This window comes from Lathamus discolor, chromosome 1 (genome assembly GCF_037157495.1).
Source record: "Lathamus discolor isolate bLatDis1 chromosome 1, bLatDis1.hap1, whole genome shotgun sequence".
NCBI lineage: Eukaryota > Metazoa > Chordata > Aves > Psittaciformes > Psittacidae > Lathamus > Lathamus discolor.
The window spans coordinates 140,194,478-140,208,933 of NC_088884.1; the positions used below are offsets into that span (position 1 = coordinate 140,194,478).

The 14,456-nt window shown below is 40.8% G+C and overlaps 1 protein-coding gene across 11 annotated transcripts in view; it reads right to left on the reverse strand.

The window, feature by feature from the left end:
• The window catches only part of LIMCH1 (LIM and calponin homology domains 1), a 182,299-nt gene that overhangs the window by 32,483 nt on the left and 135,360 nt on the right, over nt 1–14,456 (reverse strand). For 10 of the 11 annotated variants that reach the window (XM_065698296.1, XM_065698278.1, XM_065698286.1 and 7 more), the window contains 4 exons: nt 10,830–10,956; nt 7,687–7,841; nt 7,088–7,490; nt 3,144–3,365 (listed from right to left, as the gene is read on the reverse strand). In XM_065698296.1, the coding sequence (XP_065554368.1) occupies nt 3,144–3,365; nt 7,088–7,490; nt 7,687–7,841; nt 10,830–10,956 (907 nt within the window). The remainder of the gene's footprint in view (nt 1–3,143; nt 3,366–7,087; nt 7,491–7,686; nt 7,842–10,829; nt 10,957–14,456) is intronic. The other variant, XM_065698225.1, reaches the window with a different exon arrangement.

Consider the following 14,456-nt stretch of genomic DNA (forward strand, 5'->3'; position numbering starts at 1 on the left):
TTTCCAAACTTCAGGCCAAAAGAGCTGTTGAAGTACAGTTGCACAGCATCTTCCTGTAGTGCAGACAATGGCTGAGGCCAGCTGGACAGATTTAGAGCAGGGCTACAGAGCTTCAAAGGGAAGCCTGCCAGGCAGAGAGAAGACAGGGCTAGTCTATTTGACAACTGAACTGAAACAGGAGGGGAGCAGCTGTAAGAAGGATGGAGGAGGAGGACAGAGCATGCAAAGAACAGGAAGAGATTCGTAAGGGGAGGACAGGAGGGCCAAAGGTAATGTATATATGGAAAGGAATATATACTTCACAAAAGAGACTGGGCAAAAAATGAATTAATAAAATACAAAACCAAAACAAATCTTGGAGCAACTAGAGAGAAAAAAATCCCTAGGAACAGCTTCTCTTAACAGGCAGAGGAACTAGTGCTTATGAATCTTATTCAAAGCCTGGGAAGGACATACCTAACAAGAACTGCATCAAGAAAGGACAGTATACAAATAAAGGCAGTGAAAGCAAGTTTAGAAAAGGCTTTGAAAACACGCTCAATTTGTAAAAGTTTTCTCAAAGCAATGTTGTAGTTTCTTCCACTCCAGACGGCTCTGCTTCTTCATCAGCTGCATTTCTGTGCCCATTTCTGTCATCTTCTCTCCTAAAAATTCAGTAAGATTAAGCAGCAGATAGAAACTACAGCCCTGGTTTCTCTTTGTGGGAGATGATACAGTGGCAGCTTCAGAAGGTTTTCTAACTTCCAAGACTGTGTAGCTTGGAAGCCTCATGCTGCTGGAGCCAAAAGCAAACCCCTTTTTTCCCTCTGGATGACTCACAGTGACAGCTAGAGTTATTCAGAAACCTTCCCAGCAAGAGGCTATGCTTTATGAAGACTGGGACAGTATTCATAAAGAAGAAGCCCAGGAGGCTCTTTTCTTTCCTAATTTGGATTTCCAACCTTCCTATAGAGGTTATATCTTCAAAGAGGAGTTTAGCATTTCAGGCTTTGCAGATGCAGGCTGACTTTTTTGTGTTAGTTGTCCAGAAAACAAAGTAAAATAGGTACAGGGAGAAGGCTGAGTGAAGTGAGTCCAGTGTAGCTGCCTGATTCTTGCAGATGAGTTACCAGGCTGACTGTATCCATATCGAGCTATCTACAGCAGTCCTGGTATGTGCCCCAACACACAGAGCTAAATTACTGCTCCTGCCTTAGTCTAAGGAATGAATGGGGACATGGAAAATTAAAATGCAGCAGCTGGGTAAAGACGGGCAAACATCTAGAAGGAACAGAGCCTGTAATTTTATTTTAGGCTGGCAAGTTCCCTTCCACAAACAGGAAGGGAATTCCTCTTTCCCCCATCACACTCAGTGCATTCCATTTGTTTTCCCAAAAAGATTCCCTTCAAAGCAGTTTCCTCTCCTTGCTTTGCCCTTGACATACCTCTGCTTGAAGCTGAAGCACAAGGAGTAATTATAATGATTTGTGATATCTAGTCACATTACTGATGAAACCATGAAGTTAGTGATATAAAATCCTTAGTCAGAGCAAAGAAACTCTGTCAATAGCACCATTTGGGTGCACACTCATTCTCTCTCATGAAGTGCACTCATGAAGTGCACTCAAGCATAGAAAGCAGGAGGTTCATGTCAGAGTTACAAGGAATCTGGTAATTCGAACTCTTCTGCCCCCCTTGCCAATACCACCATGACGGCTAAGGCACCGGCAGCAGGAACCTGACACAGAAAAATCTGTGTTCAGCAGACCACATCATCCTCAAAGCTATAGAAAGGGAAGGATGAGAGGGCATAGAATGGGTACAAACATATCCAAGACCTAACAGCAGCTTCAGTCGCTGAATTTCCTCTCAACTATTTTACAGATATACTGGTCTGGAAATCCTTACAAAGGAGACAGTAATGCTTTCATCTGGCTATTTTTCTGATCACCACTGTATTTCTAATCTGCAGCAAGCCAAGGCTCTTCTCTAGCCTCCAAACATTCCCATTACCAGCAATCCCATATCAGACACAATGCTTACTTGGCTTTTCCCTTACAGCCCATTTATTTGGACTGGAGCAGCCTCTGTGATGCCATCCCTTCCTGCTTTCCTGCAAATCATTCATTTTTGACTCTGTAACAGTTCCCTCTGACAGGATGAAGCCTATGCTCACAGCACATCCCAGCTCCCATGCTTGCTGCAGGCTCCATGGCTTAGCTGCCAGTGGCCAGAGACTAGCACAAAGCAGGTGACTAAGACACAGGCCCTGTCTTGATGGCATGAGTGAACCATCACTCTTCAGGACAGATCCCTGCCTACTCCCTATCTGGCCAATGCTTGGATGAAATCTGAGATGAAAGCAAAAAATTATTATACTCCAACTCTCATCACATCTCGGATTCTCTTTGTGTTAGACAGAAAAGAATAGTGAGAATTCCCTATCCTGCAGCTTGTTTGCAGTACGGTGCTTATTTCTTGTTTTGTTTTTGCTATCTACTTTTATTACAGTTTTGTAGCATCTAGATTCCTGCTGTGATATGCTCTAGTTTTCTTCCTGCCTTTTTCTCTGGGGAGGAGGGGGAGAAACAGATGAAAAGGTAAAATTAATTTGTTTCTCTGATAAGGCCGTTAAGAAGCACATTGGCTCCTCTGAGCATTTCAATAGCTTATCCCCTGTTCCAATATTTCTGAGAGAGGGATGAATGCTCAAAACTGCCAGCACATCCACATCCTCTTCTTTGAAAATGGAAAACTGAGACTAATTGTAATGGCTTGCACAGACCAATTATATTGCTGATCTAATCAGCTAACATCAGGAGAAGTGCTGACTAAATCTGCACAATAGCTGGGACACAGAGTTGATTTCTCCCTGGCCCAGCACATTTAAAGCATGCTTATCAGCTGCATGACATCTGAAAAAAATGAGACACTGGCTGCAAAAAGTTCTCTGAATCTTCCCCTCCCATTTCTCTACCCACATCCCAAAGGAAGAAGCCTTTAATTTACAAAGGATTTTGTTGGGGTTTTTTTCCTGGTCTGGGCACACCCTCTTGAAATAAAGCAAACATAAGCACTTGGGTTTCATTAGTTAGTGACTAAATATGTTATGAGACAGAAAACTGGCAGAGAAAGTAAGGCTGATTTGTTCGTGTTGGTCTTACTGTTGGCTCTTTGTGCACACTCTGAGTGGCAGAACTCTGTAAACTGAGCTCAACACTTGTGGGGTCCTTCTTCAACTCTACCGGGGGCCTGTCCCCTCTGGCTACTCCGTCAAATTTCAGAGATCTGCTTGGCGAAGGAGTAAATATTACTGTTGTGCACTCTTTATCCTTCTCTTCCACGCCGTTGAAATTCTCTCCATTCATGCTGACTTTTCCATCTACCTGCAGAATACAATTAAATAAATATGCTGAGGTAACTAGCACTGAAAGGAATGTAGGAAATCAGGACTTCAACATGATATTAGATTTGTTAACACAGTCTGTGCCATCCCTTAAGGACAGAGCCAAGCACACACTTCATTTAACTGCCCAAGACAGAAGAAAACCCTGTTTCAGGGGTGGTGATGTATAAATAAAATACAGACAGAAGGTAATAATTTTTCTGGATTCTCCCACATTTTGTTTTCCCAGTAACATACAAAAAGCTTCCACGTGCATCACAGACCAACAGATTTTAAAATTTTTGAGAAATTTTAGACAAAAATGGCTGGGGTTTGCATTGCTACATGCAGAAGAAAAGCAAGTTCTCCAGGACTAATTATGTTGATGAACTGCTGTGTACCCCTGACGACCTCACCGCAGTATTAGTAGACAATGCTTTCTGATGCACTGTCATGAGAACTTTGAAGGGTCAGGAGCTGCAGAGTTCATCCCCTTCTTTCTTTACTGTTCATAATAGGGAAGCAAGGAACCAACAAATGAACCTGGGCATTCAACTTTCTCCACGAGACAATAAAATAAATAGCTGCTTCCCCAGAAACTGATGTTACGCAGTCTCCATGAAACGGGGAGTGCAGGAACAGTTTAACTACTTTGTTCTCAGGGTCAAGCTAGCTCCTTGGTGGATATATGTTACTCCCAAGGAGCCCTCAAGCAAGGAAGAAAATACAAGAAAAGCTCTAGTTTCATCACTGACACAGTTTCCTCTTGGGATTTTAATACTTCATAATTATGTTCTGGATAGAGAACAATTTGAAGGACTGTGTATATAAAAAAGGCTTGATACAAAGAACTCACAAGCCATTGACCATGAGAGGGCCCAGCTGGAGAGAAACCAGGAGAGGACCAGGTATCAGTAACACCATATTGTTGCTGCCTAGCTACAGCACACATGTTTACAGGCTTATCAGCAGGGGTGAGTTTTCAATATATTTGAAGGAAGGCTTTGCTCTATGCACAGAGACCCTTCCTTGCAAATAATCATCACAGGAGACAACGCAAAGGTGAGGGAGTAAATACGGACAGAGTCTTCACTGCTAATCACTGGACTTTGGGAGAATAATGGCACAGACCAATGATTTCTTAAAAAGCTATGTGGGATATATATGGTGATCAGTCATTTCAGGTTTCTCCACAGGCACTGCCTAAACAAAAAACACATGTAAAAACAAGCTCAGAGATAAGCCATTCCATGGAAACTTTTCACTTACTTCACTGTTACTGAAAACTGATGCAACAAGTGTCAAAACTGCTTTATTGAACTGAAACACTGTTGAAGAAAACAAAGTTCTTTCCATCTCATCCTCCCTGTCCCACTTCTTATTTCACCATTTACTTATCTTCAGTACTTTACTTCTTGAGTAAACAGCTTGGATACCTCGAATGCGGCACTCCAACTTAGTATATGCCGTAAGTGCTAAGCTGAGGGCAACCTCCTCCCACTGACTTCTTGTTTAAGTGCATCCAGAGGGCTGCTCTCTGTCTGAGCCTGATTAACAAAGAGGCCATCTTGGAGGTAGTGGGCATCCTCTGTTCTGACAGATGTGCAGGGAGGTGATGGCAGTTAGCACCTCATGCAATCAGCTCCCAGGCAGAGGAGAGTGGTTTCACCCCTTCTGACTGCTTTCCAGACAGAAAGGTTCCCTCCCTTTCCTCACTGCCATCATCCACTCAACACAGCACCACTCTTAGGGTTTAATTTCCAAACACAAGTGTGAGCAGACACTGAGCTCTGTGACTGTGTGCTGGATTATCTACTAGAGAGGCAGGTCAAGAAAGATCTCAGAAATAAAAAAAACAGGAAAACACTGTAAGGCTGCACCATCAATTTTAGTGTCTCTGTTTAGACTAAGACATTTCTCTATTTATATTACGGAGGAAAACCAAATGTTTGAATGATCAGGACAGATGCCCTGGCTGCACAGTTAAACAAACATACTCCTTTCCTTCTGATCTGGAGCGAGTCAGCACATTGTCACCAGATCCAAGAATCATCAACATACTGGTGTTTCAAGGGAAAACAACACTACAGCTACATGTGCTAGGGAATGATTCCTACTGAGACAAATCACATTATTCCACATTGAGCAAACAAGATCAAGGCAGACTTTTAGTGGTGGTTGGTGGGGGGTAGAAGCATCCGTGGGTTAGTTTCTCCACACAGTCTTGACTATATATGCATTAAGTGAAGATGACACACACATAGATCTTGGTCCTCTGAAGAAAAAGTGGCACGGATAAAAAAAACAACCCAAAGATCCATGATTCACTGATGTTTAAAAAGTAAGCTCTATGGGGATACTAACAGAGGTATATGAGAAATCAGAATTACCAGTTTCACATTTCAACTAGGAAACGTGGGTGCATAAGAGCTGGGACAGGCTTAGGGAAATTGGACATCTCAACATGCTTCTTCACTATCTATGCAAAGTTTACTTATTTTTTAAAAAGTAAACTACTTGAATATATATGGTAGTGATGCCACTGAGACATCAGCAGGGCTACAGGGACCCTTGCATGCCACTAGCAAAGTATCAGATAGCAATGGCAGACACAAGGGGACCCCAGCTCTAACGGCTGGGGGTGACCATGCCAGTAGGCTTTGCACTACTTGCAAGGCTACAGTGATACTTGGGGAAGCTCCAGTATTGGTACAGGCATTGTGAGCAGCAGATATTTTTCAAACTTGACTTATCCTGGCTTGTTCTTTCTAACATATCCCAGTTCTTTGCTTTCTCTAGCATTGGTTCAATATTTTACTCCCATTCTGCACAGTCAGTTCAAAGATGTATGTCTCAGGTTTCGTATCAAATTTCAGTCTCTTCTATCCACTTTGCTCACAAATCTCATAGCTGGCTCTTTATTCCAGGCAGCCCTGCTTTTGTCCAAGCTCTCTTACTTCTTTTATTCCCATTATCTTTGTGCAGTCCTTGCAACCCAATGTAGTCACTCCCCATCTCGCACCAGCAATCCCCAGTTATACGCTGCCCGAGTACCAATCAGTTTCCCTAAACCTGCATGGACAGTTTATATCCTCTCTTTATGCCAGTGAAGCAGCTTTCCCCATTCATTGCTGGTAAGAAGGATGCTTAGGACAGAGAGTATCATTGGGCAAGCTTGACTCTGAAGGAGTAGGGGCTCTTCATACTGCATACATGCACACTGCAGTGTTTCAAAGGCTTACGATTTAGCTGAACGGGATGGACTTGTTTGGGTACATCAAAAATCAGGTTCCTGACACAAAAGCCAGTTCAGGTCTTGCTCCAATAGTCGGGGCCTGCACACTCCCTGCCCCTTCCCTTTTGTTTAAAAACAGGAAAAAAAACCAAACCCATAAAAGCATACTATTTCCTAACCTCTTTCTCAGAAAACACCTTGCTTTTCTCTTAGAGGACCCCCTTTCCCTGTCTTTCCCCCAACAAATTTAGCCTGAGGAAAAATGACCAGCAGAAATACCCAAGTCTGAAAAGTAAAAGTTTCTAAGAAGGTTGGTAACCAAGAAGAGACCACTAGACTGGGTAGCACAGAGCATGAAGCTGGGTTTTACAGTATCAGAAAGCTGCAAGCATTTTCTAATTAATTGCGCTAAACATTTATACATTCACATGATTTAGTCAGCATCTCCTTGCCTCCTGATTGACTTTGGGGAGTGCAATGTATCCTACCTTAAAGTTCTTTAACACTTCCTGTGTATTTTTGGGTTGTGAGTAAGGCTTGGGTGTCAGCATAGGCACAGCCTTGGAAACAATGCTTTTGCTGGGAGATGTGCTGCCCATCAAACTGCTGGGCTCTAGTTCAGTGGTGGGAACAATGGTTGCTTCAATGGTGGCAGTAAATTTTGGAGCAGGCAGTGACTGTTGCCTTAAATATCTCAGAGGATTTTGGTCTTTCAGTGGGGAATTTGGCTCCACTGAATGGCTTCTTTCCAGAATTTTTGGCATCTGCAAACGCTCAAGAACAGCTTCACTGATAGTGAATCTCTCAATGTACTGCTGCAGGATGCTCTCAGCCTCCTCCTGTGACTTTGCATTCTTGTATGCCTCATGAAGCTCCCGCTCTCTTCTCTCTCTGCAAGGGCAACAACACAAGAGAGACCGCTGCATTAAAATTAACACTAAAAATCACTCTTATTTCCTCTGCTCCAGCAACATCGTTCCCTCTCCCTCACTCAAGGCCTGCAGGCATGGCTGCCTACAGTTATCTATTGCCCATGGAGCACAAAGCATTTCCAGACATGCCACTGCACTCCAGTAAAAGAACGTACTTCTCTTCCACAATTTCTCGGTAGGTTTTGATACTTTTTCTGCGCTCATTCGCTCCATCTCCAGACAATAACCTTTCCATTTTCTTTCTTTCGGCTTCTTTTTTTATTAAATCCTGTGAAGCACTCCTTCGACGACTCTTCCACCGAGCCAGGTCCTGTGAGAGAAGGAAGACACCTGAATGCAAAGCTGCAAATAGGTAAAAACTGGCCACAGAAACCAATGAACCTGGTGAGCTGCTTTGCAATGCTTGTTCCTCACTGTGGGCCAGGCTCCCATCACCTGCAGGCAGCACGGTTTATTTTGAAGAGAAAAGAAGATTATACCCTAAAATGAAGATGTTGCCTGACTGATTTTTCTTCTAACGGTAGGATCCAATGCGGATTTTGTAGCTCCACTGGTATATTTTCTTTTTGGCTTTGCAGAAGCACGCTAGGTAATGACACCAGACTTGGCCTAAAACAGCCAGTCAGGATGCTTGGGCCAAAACTTGGGACAAAACCTGATTTGCCATGAAGATGAAGTAGAAAAATTACATTTGAGAAAGAATTTTAATAATCAGATGTATGGGAGGCAGAAGTTCATTGGAGGAAGGGACATCATTTCACCATGAACTACAGCAACACTGATAGCTTGCCTTGGGAGAGATGACAGTCCCATATTCTGTCCATTCTATCAGCTAAATACATGCAAGCATGGTTGACTCAGTGGAGCATCCAAACTTTAATTCTTCCTCATGGGCACCCTCCAATATTTCAGATCCAGAACTGAGCAACATCCCCTGGAGATATTTAAAAGACATCTAGATGTGGCACTTAGGAAATGGTTTAGTGGTAGACTTGGCAGTGCTACCTTACTGGTTGGACAGCATGACCTTAAAGGTCTTTTTCAACCTAAATGATTCTATGAGTTTCTGACTAAAGTGGCTCACACCTCATGGTGTGAGACATGACCGAGCATAAAGCCTATGGTTTGTATCCAGTTATATAGATATGCCCTTGTTGAAGTCATGATCTTACTCTTTTTGGAATCTGCCTGCCCAAAATTGTCCAGAATATCCACTGATTCTGGTTCTTTACCTCTCTTGCAAAACCAGCCTGACACTAAAAACCTTAGAGTCACAAGAGATACCTGTTACAGGCACCTATGTCTTGTGTCCTGCTTGGGTTATGAATTCACAAGTCCTAGAGGGTACACAGACAAGATCTTTTTCACAGTATAAATATTACAGTAAAGAAGTCTCCTAAGCTGTGCCATTTCTTTGTAGCCAACTAGTAAAGGAGCAAAAATTTACATGTAAAAAGTAACCTCTGCAGAACTTTTGCAAAGAAAAATAACATCCCAGGAAACTGCAAGGGCAGATTTGTCATTAACTTTACAACATCAGGAGATTAGTATACAGATTATATTTCATGTACTCTAACAAATTCTGGTTTTAATAAAAACCAGAGACTCTGTACACATACTCCATTTAAAAGCTATTTCATTAATGACATGGTTTTCCAAATACTTTAATTGCATTTTTATTGATAAACAGCAGAAGGTACTGCAAACATAACTTCTTTTATTACAACCCAGAACAAACCTTGTCACTTTTAATTTATCTTAAAACCACAAATTATTGACATTACACTCAAGGGAACGCTCATTAAAGTATTTCTTCACATGACCTACATATATCAGTCTATAATCCCCTTCTTGAAATGTAGGCCTTTAATTTTCCTCAGTTACTAATTATTCTCATTGAAGTACCAGAGCATTTCTTTATTCAGCTACTCCCACTATTGCCTATTGTTTAGAAATTAGTTTTTCATTAGTAATTTTCATAACTTAAGCCCACCTCCTCTTTTTGCAATTAAAAACCAGGCATGTTTATCTTTTCCAGCTCTGATGCTTTAGAATAACAAGAATAAAAAAAAGCTACAAAACTGTTAATTGTTGGCAAATTTACAGCATGAGCGTATAAAAAATATCGGACCATGAGTGCGGTGTAGTCTCCATAAAGCCCTCTGAATGCCAAGGACATTCCAGTAAGGGCATTTTTAGCACCTCTTCAGAACTTTTAGTTCAGTGTAGAAGATGCTGAAGGCCTGGAAAACTTACACACTTCAGCTCAGAGGATTTTTAGTTCAACAGCAAAGAGCTCTCAAACCTCTTGAATGCCTCTGGGTTCATTCTTATCTCTGCTGGGAAATTATGGCTTCCCACACAGACAGACCTCTCAGCTTAAGTCCTTCATTGTTACACTACGAAAAGTTATTTTTCAGTTGTATACACTGTTGGTTTTTTTTTTTTTGCTTTTCTTCAAATTTTCTACCAAAAACCTGAGATGTTTCACAGTGGCTGTCCCTATAATGGGAAATGTACTAGCTCCTTGAAAAGATGCGGGTTTGGGTTTTAATTTTTGTTGGTTTGTGGGTTGTTTTGTGGGTTTTTTTGTGGGTTTTTTTTTAATTAAAAAACTATGACCCAAATTCCTCATTTAAAATAAGTCTTTAGAAATGAATAGGACTGATACTAAAACTCCTGATACTAATTTACCTGCAAATCATGCTTTTCTGTCCTTGCTAATTTCCTAAAGATAATGCCAAATACCAGGACAGCTTAAAAAAATACATTGAGTAAAGAGGGTTTAGAAAGGTCTTGTAACCCAAGCAGGGTGTAGCTAACTTAAAGGGTAATTTGCTTCTTGAACAAGATGGAAAACATTAGCATTTTCTGTATTTATGCAAATTTATTAAAGCCAAGTCCACTGTCTTGCTTAGTCTTGTATGTTGTAATTTTGGGCATTTACTAGTGAGAAAGTTAGAGGAGTCAGCTGTTAGAGATGCTAGAAAAAGTTATAGTCTAAAAGTTAAGAGAAGTCAGAAGTTAGAAACCGTTCTGCTTCCATTTTTATCTCACCACAGTTTAATTTCTTTTTTGATTTTTAAAGCAAAATACCTCGTGTACAACCAGAGGCTCCAGAGACCCTGTATTCTGTAATTTACATCAAATTATGGACTTTTATGCATTTAGAAACAATCCACTGGGGAAGAGGGACACTGTTCCTGATTATTCTCACGCTAGAGATTAACTGTAAATTTAACAGGTTGTACTCTAGCTGGCCTCAATGCCAGCATTGCAGATGATATGGTGTACTCACATCTTGCCATCTGGTCTCGTCCTCTTTCAGCTGGTTGTTTATGTTCTGCAGTTTCTCATGACGAGCTTTGCTATGAGGCTGAGTCACAGCTTCATCTTCACACCTCATGTCAAACATGCTCATACTCCTAAACAAGGGGGAAATAAGAAGTGCAGCATTACTTAGAGGCTTATATTCCTTTGGCGTGTTAGAGCTAAAGCCACATGAGGGTGCTACAGCAGAATCAGACACCTGCACCATTATGAAGCTCCCCAAAGCAGCAGTCCCCTAGAATCACCAGTTAGCATCTCTATGGATCCCACATAGTACTTCAGGTATTATACTGCTCAACTTTCTCTTAGTTTTGTTAGTTGACTGCAATTTTGCCTCCCACTAAGAAGCATTACTAACATTACACCTCCATCAATTAATAATTCTATTCAGAGCAGAGTTCAGAACATTTAACATTCTGAAGGTCTTTTTCCCAGCGAGCTTTCGAGACCCCTCCAATTAACACTGCAGACAGAAGTTTCAGTGTAAAAAAATTCAGCGTAAAACAAGAGAGGCTTGAGAAGCACATTACAGGCAGCATGACTGGCTAAATGCTGTTGCTACAAAACCAGGGAGAACCTGCCCAGAGACATACATGCAGCACAAACAGGACGGTACTTCCTCCTCTCCCTTCCCTGCCTCAAAGAAACTCAACACTATCAGCACCAAATTCTTAATACAGCTAAACTAATAATGAAAAGCTGATGTTCCAAACAAAACAGTTTCCTTCTACATACTCTATTTCTATCCCTGACCTTTGAAGAGCTAAAGGAAAAAAAGGTCATGGTTTAATATTATACATCCATTCATATTATATAAAGAACTTCACACAAAGATAACTTACTTAGTACTCCCCCCCACTACCTATTATTAGTAAAACATGACCTCAGTTGTGCCACTAAAAGCAAAAAAGCAAATAAAAAAGCCATGCAGTTCCACATGAAGTGATTTCACAGCAGTCTTCAGATTACCATCTGTAGCTTTAGGTGAGCCAATGAGCCAACTAGCAGAAGTACCCAATGAAGATAAAACTGTAGGCAACTGTGTCCACAGTAATCGAAGTGAAGAGACATAGAAAGCTGTGCATATTTAGCCAACATCTGTATTCAGGCAAAGATGGGAATGAACCACTCAAGGGAAAACAGAAAGGTATGGAGAGTGGATGGAAAAGGACATGCACAGATCCCATCCTGTTCATAGGTATTCACTCAGAAATGAAGGACAGAATACACATCCTATTGCCTTTAACAGTGAGGTTAGCATACCACCATGCTTTACCCCTCAAATAGAGTGCTGAGGGTGTACATTAATCTGGCTTTCTCTGTGGGTAGTTTAAGAGTTGCATTGCTCAGGATTTGATTGGAGCACTCCTAAATAACAGAATCTAAAGAAATTACAAGTTTTGTTGTTTTTAAAACTAAAGGCGTATCACCTACTAAGGAACATTTAAATATCAGTCATATTTTGCAAGCTGGCGAGGTAAGTTGGGAGATGCACAACTTGTAACAAAGTCACCCTTAAAGGGTTGATTCAAGTTTAAGAGACTTTAAAACTCACACTAAGAAAAGCCTTTAGTGTTAAGTATTTGCCAGCTCGTGCCTACTGGGTCAAAACGATTGTGTAGCTCCTTACTTGTACCCTTCCCTCACAGAATCACAGAACAGTTTGGGTTCGAAGGGACCTTAATGATCATTTAGATCCGACCCTCCTGCCATAGGCAGGGATGCCATGCCAGAGAGTTTTTCATCCACATCTAGTAGAAGAAAACAGAAGGCTTGAAGTGGTGGTAGCTGGTTCTAGCAGAGTGCATGACTATTCCCTGCGCTCACTCAGGTCTCTCCGGGTGCACAGAGACAGCAAAACCAATGATTTTATGGCTATTAACAATACAACAAAAAAGGTACTCTGGCCCCATCTTTTCAGGAGATTGGAATAGGGCTAATAAGCAGCAACACACTAAGCACTGACTCTTCTGGACCTTGAGACAGACCAGGGCTGATGACGATATCCAGCATTCCCTAACCAGTGGTGGGAACTTTGTCAGTCTAATAGAAGGGTTTCTAGTTTTGCTGCTGGAATAAACCGCACCTAGTCTAAGACTGAATTCAAGATACAAAGTTTTCAAAGGAGACTTAACAAATAGTTTGGAACCATTTAAAATGTCAGTTTGATTTATTCTTTCTACTTCAGGGCCAAATTTTATTAGATTCTTCTTAAGTATTTCATCTTCAGGAGGAAAAACACAATCTTACATTTATGAGAACTTAAAAGACAGTTTAGGAAAATAGTTGCTCTGTAAAATGGCACATCTGGAAAGGACAATAATGAGGCTTGAACACTTTTTGTTTTGTCTTTTAAAACAAAATCAGAATCAGTGTGGAATAAACAATATGATTTACTCGTCTTTGCTACTCCCACATTATACCACCAAACCCATTGCATTGCCTCTTTGAAGGCATCTCCATGCACCTTCTCTCATGTTTGCATTTAATACAGACATGCAAAAATGTGGAAAAACAAATGAACAAATCAATCAGATAGGTAGGCTTTCTGAAATGGCAGGAAAGTCCCCCTTCTGAAGTGTAACACTTATGTGTTGTTATGCTCTTTTTATCTCATCTCTTAATTTGACTGAACGGATTTCTGACGCTTGAAAGCGATCACATTAACTCTGGTCAAAGGAGAAAGGCGTTGCTCAGTATTACAGATCTTGTAAAGAATATTCAAGTCCATGATTCTAGCCTTTATCATTAGAGGAAAGGGTGACAAATTATATAGACAGTCTCTGTAGATACTTGTTTCTATTTTGTGATTTAATCTGGGAGACAGAGAAGGTTCTGTTTCAGTGAACAGGAGGATATTAAGGACATTATTATGTGGGTAGTTCCCAACAATTTGTTTGCTTCTAAATGCCCGCACTTTGTAAGAATATCTAATACTTTCACAGAGCTTTCTAAATGACACTGCCTACTATTCTGAACTACAGTTTGCACACATACACACACAACTAAAATGTTGGAGTGCAGTAAATGCCATAGTCCTTCTGTAAAAAAGTAAAGCATCAAGGTGAAGAGCTTAAGAAAATATGAAGTTTGTACATCATTAAATTAAACCCAACCTGGAAGGGATTCAAAAGAAAGTTTTTAAAAGACAATAAAGGAACAGCTGAAGAAGAATTTTGCTGGTAATTATTCTGAAGATCACAATGGGTTTTATTTTACTTCGGGATTTCTTTTTTCTTCATGTGTAGGTTATGCTTCATTTTTTAACTCAACACCCAGCCCAGATTCAACCCAGCTCTCTTTACCTGTAGCTGATTAGAGGCAATGGAAATTCAGAAGAACAAAGAAAAAAAAGAGGAAACAATACTTCAAGCAACAGCCGGACATTAGTGTTAAGCTCATTTTCTATGTTCTTTTTTAATATAAGAATTATTTTAGCTGCAATGTAAGCCATATTGCATTCAATTTTTCAGTGCTTTTCTGAAAAATTTATTTGCTGGAACACTGCAAAATAATAATGAGGCAACAACTGCATTTTAAATTAGTAGGAAGACGGGAAAGCATGCAGTGTAAGTTGTTTAAAATAGAATCTTGT